Source organism: Octopus bimaculoides, chromosome 25, assembly GCF_001194135.2.
Source record: "Octopus bimaculoides isolate UCB-OBI-ISO-001 chromosome 25, ASM119413v2, whole genome shotgun sequence".
NCBI lineage: Eukaryota > Metazoa > Mollusca > Cephalopoda > Octopoda > Octopodidae > Octopus > Octopus bimaculoides.
In genome coordinates this window covers 647,423-662,552 of record NC_069005.1, presented here as the reverse complement: position 1 = coordinate 662,552, position 15,130 = coordinate 647,423, and the positions used below count along the sequence as shown (strand labels likewise).

Genomic DNA, 15,130 nt, shown 5'->3' with positions numbered 1-15,130 from the left:
CTTTTGTCCTCAATACTTGTCTTTCCAGTGGATATTAAATATTATAAAATACAACTGGAAACTAAACCCATGTCCAAGTCTACCTCGGTGCTCACTAAATAATTATCTTGTGTTCCAGTGTGACAAAAAACTGACATTTCTTTGATGACTTGGGATTAAAAGAAAAAAGAAGAAAGGAACATAGGTGCAGGTGTGGCTGCATGATTGAGGGGTTTGCTGCCCCAACCACGTGGTTTCTGGTTCAATCCTACTGCATGACATCCTGGGTAAGTGTCTTCTATAGCCACAAGCTGACCAAAGCCTTGTAAGTGGATTTGGCGGAGGTGGTCTTTGAACAAAGAACTGCTGCTATATGGCTATCTTCAGGAAGAGCATCCAACCATAGACAGATACCATGTCAAAGCAGACACAGGAAGTTGATGCAGTCCTTGGACCCCATTGGATCCTGTCAAACTGTCCGACCCATGCCAGAAAGGGACAGGGTCAGTAAATGATGATGATGATGGTGCTTGTGTGGAGTGGAGCGGGTGAGTGGGCAAGTCCGTGAGATTGCATTATGACACCCACTCAAAGGCAGCGAGCTGGCAGAAGCGTTAGCACACCGGGCAAAATGCTTAGCGGTATTTCGTCTGCCTTTACGTCCTGAGTTCAAATTCCACTGAGGTCGACTTTGCCTTTCATCCTTTCGGCGTTGATAAATTAAGTAACAGTGGAACACAGGGGGTCAATGTAACCAACAAGTCCCCTTCCCTGAGAGTAGAAATAATCCTGACACCCATCCAGTCATCAGAACTCAAGTTGCATCCAGCTCTGACCAATATGCTTTCTTCTAATTCCAAAAGGTTGATCTAACCAATTATTTCAAAACTTACAATTAGATTTGAAAGCAGAATCTGTTAGTTACATCTCTTGGCAGAATTTGTCACACAAGACAAATTCTGCCAAGGTTAAATAAGGAAAGACCTTGCTTTTGAGTCCTTCAGTAGTTGATACGAAGCCAAGCATTATTCAAGTGTTGGGGGGTCAACTAGGTTGACCCTCCTCAAAAAACAATTGCATAACCTTGTTAAAAAGCATTGTCATTTATTTAGGAAATGACTTCATTATCCAACATAAAACAAGCAGAAACTTCACATGTTCTACAATTAACAGAAAATGTCATTTAAAGAAAGAAAGAAAAGAGAAAAAAATGGCAAAGCATGAAGAGTGATGTTGACAAATTATTTCAGTGAGGAGGACATATAGCCATATATATATATACACACACACACAATGGCAATTCCAAGGAGGTGTCAATAATGAAGTGACAACACTTCAGTGTCAACAGGAGCTGTGTGTGTGTGTGTGTGTGTGTGTGTGTGTGTGTGTGTGTGTGTGTGTGTGTGTGTTGGAATCTTTCTAAAATACTCAACATTTTTATCTCCTTCCCAGCTACAACTTTCACTGACAACTAAAAGAAAATATGGATTTGTTGATTAATGGTTAATCTAAATCCAAAATAATAAAATAATAAAAGGTAAATTTGTTGAGATGTTTTGAGGAGAGCTGTGTGGTTGTTAAGAAGCTCACTAAGCAACCATGTGGTTCCAGGTTCGGTCCTACTGCATGGTACCTTGGGTAAATGTTTTCAATTATTGCCCTGGGCCAACCAATGACTCCTGAGTGAATTTAGTAGATGGAAATTGTGTGTAAGCCCTTCATATGTGGGCAGGAGGGGGTGCAAATGCATGTGTTTGTCCCCACCTTCCAACTGGTTAACAACCCGTGCTGGTTTGTTTACATCCCTGTAACAGTGGTTTTGGCAAAATAAACCTATAGAATAGGCACCAGACTTCAAAACAAATAAGAACTCGGATCAATTTGTTTGATTAAAACCTTTCAAGGTGGTGCCCCAGCATGACCACATTCCAATGCTTGAAACATACAAGAGATATAAAAAAAAAAAGGCCAGAAGAAAAAATAAAGAACCAATGAGCAATGCAAGATTATTCCTCAATATCATTTATGGTAGAATATCTCTGACTACAAAGCTTTTCCAGAGTTCTTCAGTAGTGGGTTGGTGATTTGGTCCCGAAAGGGTTTTTTTTTGTCCTTCAAAACTGTGAGCCCTGATAAGAAACCTGGCTGCTTCTAGTAGCCAGAAGTAGTAGTGGGAGTTGATATAGGAAGAGATGGTAGCAGACAGATAAAACAGGAAGTTGCAGACATGAGACATGTAGCCTCATTTCTCAGTAGTTCAGGAAAACATGGTGAAACGAGTTGTAAACCACAGATTGATCTGTGGTAACATGTGTTGGCAATCAGCTGAAGATTCCGCTTGTACCAGAAAAAGGTACCCCAATAACCACCCACAATGTACTAGCTATCGCTTGTTATTACGTGACTCTGCTACAAGGACGTGTATTTTTTATACAGGTCCATCAACATGGGACCAGTGAAGAGACAAAATATGAAAGTGCCTGATCTGTAAAAATGATGCAAACAAGTTTATTCTGCACAGGAAAAGGCAGAAATGATCAAGAAAATCGGTAACAATGAAAGCTTTGCTGCTGTGGGCTGCGAGTTTGGTTTCAATGACTATCACTTGATGCCTTGACAAAGTGCATGGAAACGATTCATTTATCACTGTAGGCTTTTTATGGGTGGAGGAGGGAACCTAATCTCCATGATAAATGAGGACAGATGTAATTCTCTTATGAGTAAATATTATTAGAGACAACAACAACAACAACAACAACAACAACAACAGCAACAATAGCAACAACAACAACAGCAACAATAGCAACAACAACAACAGCAACAATAGCAACAACAACAACAGCAACAATAGCAAGCCAAGCTGTGTGTCTAACAGTAGTGAAATCACTGGTAATGCCATTAGTGGCATTCTGTAAATAGATGTTTGAGGGGAGGATGGTGCTGATGATACCAGATGCAACATCAACTTGGTCGATGTGGACCTTATCAAGACCCTCCCCACGTAAGAGAAACAAACTATGAAATATGTGGGAAGAGAATATGCAGAATATCTCTGACAATTGGTGGTGGGAAAATGCCAGAAAACAACAATTCCATTACGTAGACATGCCAAAGTTAAATAGAGAAATGAAAGTAATCCTAATAGGGGACATTTGGAAAGATGTCTGCAACTTGTGGTGCTGGTCCTTAAGACTGGGAATTAGATAAAGGGACAGTTGGTGCTTTCAGTTACCCCCAAACTTCAGCTGATTTTGCAGTATGGGGGCTGAAGTAATATAAAAGAACAGTTTGGTGAAAATGCAGATCGTCAGTTGATCCTTTTTTTTTTTTGTAAAAGGCTACATTAATTACGAGGTCAAAGGTTAAGATTAAACAAAACTAATCAGATGTGGGAAATGGGGGGGGGGGTTGAAGTATTGTCAAAAAAAATCAAAGCCTGTAAAATTTATGATGCAAAGGGGTTCAAAGGGGTCCAAATTGATGACTGAAAGACAAAAACTAGTAATGTTTCTTATATATATATTCATCCATTTTCGTCACCCACTATTCCAGGGGGTGGGGATTCCTCAGGCACCTTTTCCATAAAGGTCCTATCAGAAACAACTGTCATTGCATTTTCCTTCTGGATTCCAACCATTTGCAACCAGCTGGATATTATCCAACCAATTCATTCTTAGTCTTCCCACCTCCAGGTCTCCTGCCAGTTGGCTCAGCTTGAAATATCTGTGTTCAGATCCTTTCCTGCTGTATTCTAACCACAAATCTATGGAACTTTGAGAATGAAATGAAAACAATTTTAAAATAATCCGTCTCTAATGACATCAATAACCACCAGAAACATCATCATCACCAACAACATGTGGCAGCAAAATGTAGTAAAAATAAATGGCAGAACAGAAGGAAATTGAGAACAGTGTAATATGGGGGGGGGGTGCAAAACCACATGAACAAAACTGTGTCTGCCATTGTTAAGACAGGGTAACGAAGAAGAGAAAAGGGGAAATTACTTAGCAGTGATTAATTAAGGGAAGAACTTGATGAATGCACCTGCAGGAAACATTGGCAAGAACGTCTAACAGGGACAACTCAGTAAAAGTTAATGGAAAGATTTCAAACAACAAAGAAGTTAGAAGGTTATGGAAGCTGCCCTTAATTTGGAGACCAGTTGGGGTTTCCTATATGAAAATAAGGATTCCCAATTTAGTACAGACATTAAATTTAGGCAGACATTAAACAATGATGATTTCCCATGCCAGCATGGGAAATCAGCAAAATCATGAGAGCAGCAGATAAAATGCCTCATGGTGTTTGCTCCAGCTCACCAAGTTCTGAAATCCCTCCTGGATCACTTTTGCCTTTCATGCTCCCAGTGTTGATAAGTACCAACCCAGAAGTAAGTTTGGTGGAATGGTTAGCATGTTGCAGATGCCTTGCAGTATCTGTTTCAGCTCTGTGTTCCGAGTTCAAGTCTTGCCTCCTATCATCAGGGAACCAGGTCCTTCAAGACATGGACAAAACAATGACAGCAGATGATTAAGTATTTCAGCTGAGCATTCTCAATACCAACACTGACAAGAGAGACGCACAGGCAGACATTGAGTCCAGTGAATTCAACAAACAAATGAACAACTAATATCATCTACTTTTCCAAGCTTGCACAGGTCAAGTGTAATTCATTAAGGAAAATTCTCTACAGCCAGATGCCCTTACTGTTGCCAACCCTTGCTTGTTTCCAAACAAAGTAATATTTCACTGTGGCTGACATGTTTTCCCCCAAAAGATTGAAGCCGAACACCATTGCTTTATGATGTCAGCAGCACTCTTTTACAACCATCAAGAGACAAGGAAGCAAACACACACACACATTTACATACATCTATGGTGTCTTTCTCTTTTCAGTTTCTGTCCACCAAATTCACTCACAAGGCTTCGGTTGGCCCAGGGTTACAGTAGAAGACACTTGCCCAATGTACCATGCAGTGGGACCGAACCTGAAACCACACAACACACAGAGGCTTTGTAAGACAAACAGGAGAAACAGAACTCCGTAGTTAGGGGGGAAAAATAACTTTTTATTTACTTTTAAAGTTTCGTATGCTGCTAAACTCTCATTAAGTGCAATGCATGGAACTCCCTGACCTTCAATAGCTCTTGTGTGTGTGTGTGTGTGAATGTTAGAGCTGAAATATGGTTGTGTGTAATGCACTTTGTGTTTAAAAGCAACTAAGTCTGTAAAGTATTGTTCTTTATGTGTATTAGGACTGTTAATTATGTTTTGGTTTGTTTATTTTTGCCTTCACAAACAAAACTTGACTTGTTTAGTTTTTTATTCTCTCTCTCTTTTTCTAAGTTCCTGAAGCAAAAAATCCAAAATAGCTACATTGTAAAAATAAAAAGTTGAAATTAGCCAAACTAGTATCACATTGCAAACAATTATGGTTGTACGCATTTAGCGTCAGAATATTAAAGAAAAAAAAATCATTTAAAAACCAAAATACTATCACCACACCCATCTCGGATACATAGTCTTTTCTCTATGAAACAAGAGATTTGGCTGCTATTTCTAACAGGTTTTTGGTTTTATCCAGAATTAATTAAGAGGGAATACATAAAAAGAAACAGAAATACTAAAAACATAAGGAATGCTTATTCAATCCATTTATTCAGTCCCAGTATATTACTGGTATTAGTTGATGAGAAAGAGAGGCAGGTGAGGGGAGATGAGACCAAATACGAAAATTAATTTTCAGCTGTGGGAAAGTATAAGATTACTAACCACACAGAAACTAGGACAAACCAGGGCTATTGAAGCCATTCTGTGCGATCTTTCGGTAAAAGTCTATGATGTCATGAGTGAGAGTGACACAGTGTCTCCTCTGCTCGACAGAGCAGAACACACCCATGACTGACGTCATATACTAATACCGAAACATTGCCACCATTCTGATCACACAGACATTAGGACAAACCTTACTGTAGTAGCCACTCGAACAAACTCTGCTACAACCATTCCATAATAGCCTTCGTTAAATTTCCCATTTCTGCTTGGTTAATGAACAGCTCCCCACCCCCCTTCTTCGTTGCTGAGAGGAAAGAAAAAGAGATGCTGGAATCAGTTAACGACTTTGTTTTATGTTTGAACAATCATTTCAACCAGGACATGAGAAAACGAATGGGGGGGGGGGAATGGAGGGGAAACGGTGAAATAAAATATTTACACCTCTTAATTATCGACAAAATGATTAATTTTTGTTTTCATTTTCTTATCTCTCTCGATTTCCCATTAGCCACCCCGAGTCCAATGGTGGCTAAGTTCTGACACCAATTTATTAACGGGGAGAAAGAGAAAGAGAGAGCGTGTGAGTGCCACACTGTGTAGCAATGTCAATATGTATGAGTCAGTAAGAAACCGTCCACTCAAAGAGCATGTGTATGAGTGTGTGTGTGTGTATATAAAAGCTAGATATATTTTACAATCTGTAGAGAAGAGCCAATCACTTTCAGCTCAGGTCTCCGCAGGGTTCTGCAATGCCTGACAACGATGTATTTGCCGTGGCCGTTTGCATACTTGAAGCTCGTTCAGTCAACAATACAGTTGGTCTCTCTCTAAAATGCTGGTATTGTTGTCAACAAGTTAAACGATATCAACATCGACTACAACACTTGTGACAAGTGACATACAATAGAGGAGAAAAAAGTTCCCAATAAGCTGAGTTTATTATAACTTGGTTTAAATTCGCAGTTATTAAACTTTACATGACACTGCAGCAATTGACACAAAACAACTCTCTCGCTTTGCAAATTGGTTTTCTATCGGAAGAGTTGTTGCAGAATTTATATTTTCTGCTTCTAATTAACAGCGTCTTTTGTGTTTTAATATTTTCTATTATATCCTGATTATTCTTGCATTTTAATTTAAATGTAGAAACAATCATTGATAGAAGAATTGTTCGGTTGAGTTGGCTGACCATAATGAGTAAAAAGAAGAAAAAAGACATCCGTTTTGGACATTTGTCCTTCTTGGAGGAATGGTGGGGGAGAATGAAGAAGTTGTGTGGCAAAAGTGTCGATGAAAAGAAAACGAAAAGAGAAGAATGATGCAGGGGTTGGAGTGAGAAGAGGAGAGAAATCCAGAATGGTGGAAGAAACGAAGGAGGTGGTGAGAGTGGTGTGGGAGTTGTGCAATGTAGGAGGGGGCGGGGGGGAGGAGAAAAGGAGTTATTAGCGAGATCCAGGTCAGTGGAAGTGGGAAGGTGGTGAAGAATGCCCTTCTAATCAGTTGTCGTGTGAACAGAGAGAGGGGTCAGGCGAGGTAGAGGAGGATTAGGTGAGAATGTAGGCCAAAGAGTGTGATGGACGAAAGCAATAGGCGTACGAAAAATAACACAGAGATGTAAACACAAACAAGATCGGTGTGGGGGAAGGGAAAAGGGAAGAGGCGAGCAGAGAATTGAGGTCAGAAAGGAGTGGTCAGAACTAAGAAGAAATGAAATAGGTTGTTAGGAATGTAAAGAAAATGAGGAGCGGTCAGAAGTGTGAAGAAAACGTTGAGAGAGGGAGAGAGAGAGGGAGAGATGGAGAGATGATAACAAGAAGAACAAGGATTTGAAATTATAGGTCAGTAAAAAAAAAAACATTGCATATATAGTGTGTGCACAAACTGAATGCAGTATATAGACTTAAGCATACCTACGTGGATAGAGGAGGCTTTATACAAGGTACAATACAAACAAATCAAGCCATAGACAGAAAAAAGGGTTTGGAAGTAAAGGTAATGATGGAAGGGTCCAAGGAAAGTGAGACGGGGAAGAAGGCCCTGCAGTGCAGAAGTGCAGAGGCATTGTTACTTGTGTTTGTGATTTGATTGGAGTCAAAGTAATGGAGAAATGGTCAGGAGACTGCCAAGCTGGATCTTTGAGGACTTCTTGGATCTGATTGAGAATGTCCAGCAAGTGCTCTCCTGCAGTAACCCATTTTGTCCTAACTGCAATTCCTTGTCACTTCTTTCTCTTGCCAATATAAAAGCCTATGTAAGGAATTGGAATTGAAAATGAAAAAACTGAAGATAAAGAATGATTGAGATTGTTGGACGGAACAAACACGACCAAAACCATTCTGGTTTTATTCGTTCTTTCCAACTCTTTTGTTACAGAATTTAAAATCTTAGTTTCTGGAATGAGATCTTGATGTTGAACAATGATAGGGTAACTTAATATATTAACAAGTTTAGCAACTTAGAACATTTCCAAAGATACCATCTAACTACAACAGTGAGTGCTTTTCATTTGCATGTTATTCTAATCAGCTCCCATGTATGTGTGTGTGTGTGTGTGTGTGTGTGTGTGTTCTTTTAGTTGTTTCAGTTAGTGGGCTATGGCCATGCTGGGGCACTATTTTAATTTCACTCAAGCAAATCAAACCCAGTACTTATTTCACAGGGTTTCTTTTGTAGAAGCACTGAATTACAGAAACTGAAACCAATCAACACCACTTGTCAAATGATCATACACACACATGTGTATGTGTGTGTTTGTATACACATGTGTGTATGTATGTGTGTGTGTGATCATCATGTTCCATGCAGGTGTGAATCAGACAGTTTGACCGAATCCAGAGGGCCAGAGAACAGCATTGTGTCTGTTTCAGCAAAGGTTTCTATTATGCCTGGCATACGCCTTGGTAATGCAAACCACTTCGTGGAGTGTACTGGGCGGTCCTCCACCCCTTGCTATGCCCTTCTCAAAAACTTTCAAACAATCACAGTCTGTCTATTTGCCAATAAAAAAACCTACTTCAAAACCTCCGACCTCCAACTGAAGTAAGAGGAACAGCCAGCATATAAAGGAACGAGGGTTCGTTTCTCTTGCAGTGATGGGGCATGGCTTGAATAAAGATTGATCATCATACTTAATTGTACTGGGTCCTCTGATTAACGATTATAGCAGCCAGTGGCCCTCATAGGATGAATCAATGGATAACGGAACTATTGCAAGGAATGGGAGAGGGAAGAGAGATAGAGCAAGAGATAGAAAGGGGGAGAGAGAGATGGTTAGATAACCTTTTATTTTCTCCAAAATGGGGGGGGGAAGCTACCATTCTTAATTCCTTTACCTATTAGTTAGGGTTTAAATATGGAGAAGAGACTACCTCACTTCCATAACTTACTTTATTGGTTTATTATCAATTATATTGGCCTCAAGGCCTTCGTATCTATTCATCTAGAAAGTTCCTTGAGACCTCCAAGATCATTATTCCTATAAACCCTGGTTTGATTTAGCTGTGTAGAGCCACAAGAATCTTGGCCATTTTCTACACCAGCCCCATAACAACCAATGCTTTGTGAGTGAATTTGGTACATGGGAACTGTGTGGAAGCCCATTGTATTTATGTGTATGTCCTTCCCACCACCTGACAACCAGCGTTGGTTTGTTTATATCTCTATAACAAGAGACTGATAGAATAAGTACCAGACTTGAAAGATAAGTGCTGAGAGTTGATGGATTCAGCTGAACTTCTCAAGATGGTGCTCCAGCGTGGTAACAATCCAATGACAAAACAAGAAAAAAGAATGAAAGAACTGATATTTTCTATTTTTGATTTCTTTTTAGAATCAGAGAGAGAGAGAGAGAGAGAGAGAGAGAGAGAGAGAGAGAGAGAGAGAGAGAGAGAAAGAGAGGATGACAAGAGTTTTTACAATGGATAACTTCAGCAAAGAACCTTGGCAATGGGAGCAAGAGTGTGTTAGGGAAGTTGAGAAGAAGAAATTGGATGAAAAAAAAAGGAGATAAATTAAAAAAAAACAAAAAGAAACAGAAAAGAGTCGAAGTGGTGGGGGAAATTCTACATCGTTTGTCCTCTTCCCTGCTTCTGTGTGTGTGTGTGTGACAATGATGTAATTTGTCAGCAGAGAAAAACTCATGGAGCAGGAAATGGCTGTCTTACCGAAAGACAGATAAGAGTCACTGAACACTGAATAGTTAATGAGGGAGAGAGGGGGGGTAAAGAGGAAGAGAGGAAGAGGGAGGAAAGGAGAGACACTGGGGGGCAAAGGATGAGATACATACAGACAAGGTACGTAAGGAGACACACACACACATAAACAGAGGAAGGCACATGGAGGGGGAGAAAAAGAGAGGGGGAGAAAGAAAGAAAAAGGTTTGTCTACGGAAACAGTATGACATCTGATCCAATGTTGACAGTCTCCAATTTACAGAGGTATATATTTATTACTTCACAGCAGTAGAAAGTAAAAGATGGGAGTGAAAGGGGGGGGGATATGGCAGAAGTTTAAAAAAAAGCAGAGACAGGACAATAATGTTTTAGTTACAGAAATATCCTTCGTTCTTCCAAAATGGCTCACCTTGTTAACGGCATGACATGGTTTCCTTCACCCCTCAAATATCAATCAATATTTCATATTTTTAATACTTCATTTAATTTTATCTTAGATAAATTAATATTGCATTACAAGAATAAAAATAAAACAAAATAAAGAAATCTTTAATAATTAAAGGAATAAAAAATATATACTTTAAAAGAATTTCAAATTTTTTCTAACCTATCAAAATCACTGTCTTCTTCAGGGGCTGTCTATGTCCCCTCTTTTACAGACAAACGTAATATATTAATATAATTAAAGTTATTTATGTTCCATGCAGACTTCCTTCCCTCCTCCCAATGCACAGGCTAAAACAAATTAATGTCATTTCCACCTAAAAAGCTTTCAAGAGAATGTTGCATGTCCACGTGTGTGTTCACACCCTTCAATGTGCATGTGTGTGTATGTGCACGTGCATACACAGACATAAATACATACATATATACAACAACCCATACACACCTATCTAAAGGAGCGACATGCAGGGATTGACGTAGGAAGAGAGAAGGGGAAAAAATCTAGTATGCGGTGGTGCGAGTAGTGAGGTGGGGGTGGTTTAAATAACATAGGAAGAAGTGTGAGGGGGAGAGAGAGAGGGGGGGAATAGTCATAGTTTGTTACAAGATCCAGGTCAGCTGACAGGGAAGGAAAGTGACAAGGGTCGGGTGAAGTGAGATTGGAGGTGGGGCAGAAGGACATGTTCGAATAAAGACACAGACAACAAAAAAAGATGGCAGCAGAGAAAGTGTGAAGGTTGGGTGTATTACTTATGAATCAATCTGATGCAGTTGCTCGTAGACAGGCATCTTGATGAGAGAAGCAGAGTGATTGAAACAGAAGTAGGGAAAATGCAGATAGTCCCAGTGCTGTCCCTTATTACTTAAGTGACATGATGCAGTGTATAGGAGAGAGGGAGAGAGAGTGAAGAGGGGATAAATAGCAGAGAGGTGAGGGGATATCAAAGAGCAGAAGATGGGAGTTTAAACATGGCATTTAGTAGATCCAAAATTTACACATATTACAGATTGGGTGAGCACAAACATTTGATTGTGTACACATTTTGTCTGTTTGCAAAGAATGTACTCATTCATATTAATATAACCATCTTCCATTTTGTCTTGAAAACCGTATTTGCACACATTTTGCCTTTTTGTGCACCTGTAAAATGTGTGCAAACACAAGCACAAAGTGCGGAGCATAAGAATACCCCAGCCCCCATCACTTTCATCATTTTAACCCTTGGTTGCATTTTCACAATACAAAACCTGCTCCTACTTGTTTGGACATGAACTCACCAGGAAGCACCAGACTGAGAATGTAATAAAATATTCAGAAGGAAGTCGACACCCATAGCTAACAGCTGCATTACTGTCCTTCTCTTCCAGATTGTGAAAGCCTACCATAACATTTAATCTAAATACAGTGAAATTTTAAGACTTCCTTTTCTTATGGGCATATAAGGGTTACTGTTTGTTCCATAAATGCCTGCACGAATGGACAGAGCTTTTCCGGCAGCACATGTTGCTAGCCAGTCCTTTCATCATATTTTTCATGAGGCTGAATATCACGAGATCAGCCTCCAGCACTTGGCTCCAAGTCTTCTAAAGTTTCCTTCCACTCCATGTGCTCTACCAGTCCTTTATACAGATGGCATCTTCCACACACACGGATCACATTCCTCAACTGCTGCAATCTTTTCTCTCTGACATTCCACATTAAATTCCAATGTTCAGTCATTCATGAAAAACATTTATGCAACCAACAGAGCAAACCCACTTCATTTCTTTATAGTCTTTACAAATCCTCTGTAATCAAGGCTTACAGTACATTACCACAGAGCATTGCAGTTTCTACACAAACCTCATATAATCTGCCCTTCTTCCTGAAAGAGAAACCATTTGTTACCAGCAGAACGTTTTCCAGGTCTTTCTTACTCTCACTACTCTACTTTCAGAGTACACTTTGCCGCACTTAGTCAACATCATCATCAAATGTCCATCTTCCATGTTGGCATGGATTGGCCAATTCAACAGGATCTAACAAGCTAGAGGACTGTGTCAGACTTCAATGTTGCATTTATATTCATATGCTTATGCAATTTTAAATGAGGGCATGTGAATATGAGAGAGAGAGAGACAGACAGACAGACAGAGTATTTCTGTAAGTAAATGTATTGAATGAACAATGGTGCTTCAACATTTAAGTACTCTGATATTTGCAGGTTTAGCTGTGTGGGGGGGGGAATGAGCAGTGCACGTTTGAAGACTTGGGAATTATTTTAAGTGAGAGCATGCTTTCGTAACATGAATGTATTGTTTATTAATGTGAATTTATATGCATTTAACTACATGCTGGTCAAGTTGCAGGAACACTTCCACCAGAGGTGCTCTCACTTTATCATGGATATCTCATGGAAGGCATACATCACTAACAACAGAGTCCTGCAGCAGACCAATGTCCAGAGCAGTGAAACCATGCTGCGGCTGCTCGGACACCACAAATGGTCAGGCCCCATCTCACATGTGGACAAATCCAGAATGCTGTATTCTATAGTGAGCTCAGCCGGGGCAAAAGAGACAGAGGAGCATCTCCAGAAGCATTTCAGAAACCTGCTGAAATGCCAGCTCACCCAGACAAGGATAGACACCACCCCGCAGGGTGGGAAGGAGTTGCAGAACAAAGAGGGGTGGGGTGAGATTGCATCCAGACTGCAGCAAGCAATTTTGAGAAGACCAAAGCAACAGTAGCAGAAGAAAGAACACCAGAGGAAGGAAGGGGTCATCATCAGAATCCCCCTATGACCAAAGCCTATATATCTGCCCCAAGTGCACTAGAGCCAGCTATTCAAGGGATGGTTTACAGAACCATTTAAGGGCTTGCTGCTCTCCCTTTGGACATGAAAAACTGCCATCATAATCATGTACAACATTATTGCCATCATCATCATCATATGCATATAATTAAAAGTTTGTGAAAGCTTAATATGTTTGTGCAGGTATTTATTTTATAAGTTTGTAAGCTTCTACGTTTCTACCATTAAATTTTTAGAGTTTCGAAGCAGAGTGATTGAAACAGAAGTAGGGAAAATGCAGATAGCCTTTTGCTATTTACACAAACTCAATTATCAATTTTTATCAGAGAAAAAGTACAATCAGCCAATGTGTCAACTAATGAACACTTGACATGGTTAGGAAATAAAGGGAAAAAGCTTTGTCTAGAATAGACTTTATTACTGTTAATATTACTTTAGGACACTAAATTATAACACTTTGAATTCTAATAATGAATAATGTCAACTTTTCAAATGTTCTTTGTGTTGCACTTTATCACTGATAACAAAAAAAAAACAAGATGTTCAATGACTTTTCAACTATTATTCATCATTTTTATTATTCAATAAAATGGGTTATTGTTGATAAATAGATTATTTTTATGAACACACACACACACACACATTGAGTAAATCCTCTTTCAAATTCCTTTCACTAAACTTAGAGATTATCGTTTTATGGGAAGTACAACTGCAGCAGAATCAGTGAAAGCTTTTTGTTTTTTTGTTTTTATAAGTCAGTGAGGGGTTGCTGACAATTTTGGGACCTCCTGCCTGCACATGTTTTTCACAGAAAACCCGAAACAATCGCACTAATACGATGATGATGCGCATTTACAAACATCACATGATGTCTAGGCAAAGGAAGACACAAACACACACATAAAAAAAAAAGAAAAAAACAGCTTTCTTTTCAGTTTCCATCTACTGAATTCACTAACAAGGTATTGGTCAACCTGGAGCTATAGCAGAAAACACTTGCCCAAGGTGCTGCAGAGTGGGACTGAACCTGGAACCACATGGTGGTAAAGCAAGCTTCTTAACCACACAGCCGTGCCAGCAGGTTGAGGTAAAAAGGAAATGTGTCCCAGCTCAAAGACAGAGAGGTAAACATCTTCAGGTGTATATATATATTTTTTATGTATATTTTACTGGATCAGGAATTCTCACACCAACATACAATGGACACACAAATATATTTTATCTCTGAAGTCAAGTATATCTAATTACTGGTGAGTTGGCAGAATCATTAAGCATGCTGAGCGAAATGCTGAGCAGTCTCTCATCTGCTCCTATGTTTTGAGTTCAAATTCCACCAAGGTCAACTTTACTTTTCAGGGTTGAGAAATTTCAGTACTAGCTGAGTACTGGGGATCGATGAAATCGACTTATCCCTTCCCGCAAATTCCAAGCCTTGTGCCTATAGTAGGGTTATTATCATTATTAAGGTAGTGGCCTGGTAGAATCTTTAGGGAACTGAACAAAATGTTTCATTGCATTTCTTCTTGTTCTTTACATTCTGGGTTCAAACTCTTCTGAGGTCAACTTTGCCTTTTATCTTTTCAGGGTCGATAAAATTAGTCCCGGTTAAACACAGGGGTCAATGTATTCGACTTATCCTTTCCCTTAAAACTGTTGGCCTTGTGCCAAAATTTGAAACCTTCACCCTCATCAAGGCCCTCCTCCCATGGCTATTAAAAGAAATTATTATTATTATTATTATTATTATTATTATTATTATTATTATTATTAGTTTTGTGACATCAGCCAAGACTGAGTGAGGTTTACTGTGGTTAATGTTTCATTTGAATTGTAGATTAGCAGACAGACAGGAAGGAGAGATGAAATGTGAATAAAAATTGAGGAGTTAAAAATGTTTCAATAATGAGTCTGGGGAATGAGACACGAGATGAGTCACAAAGGACAAAAGAAGAATTTGTGTT

The 15,130-nt window shown here is 39.3% G+C and overlaps 1 protein-coding gene across 4 annotated transcripts in view; it reads right to left on the bottom strand.

The window, feature by feature from the left end:
* The window catches only part of LOC106869567 (coronin-1C-A), a 73,059-nt gene that overhangs the window by 34,593 nt on the left and 23,336 nt on the right, over positions 1-15,130 (bottom strand). Inside the window, exon 2 of one of the 4 annotated variants that reach the window (XM_052976599.1) lies at positions 5,954-6,062. The exons of the other annotated variants lie outside the window; for them this stretch is intronic. Coding sequence (XP_052832559.1) covers positions 5,954-5,989 — 36 coding nt within the window. The 5' untranslated portion in view covers positions 5,990-6,062. The remainder of the gene's footprint in view (positions 1-5,953; positions 6,063-15,130) is intronic. 4 annotated transcript variants of the gene reach the window in all.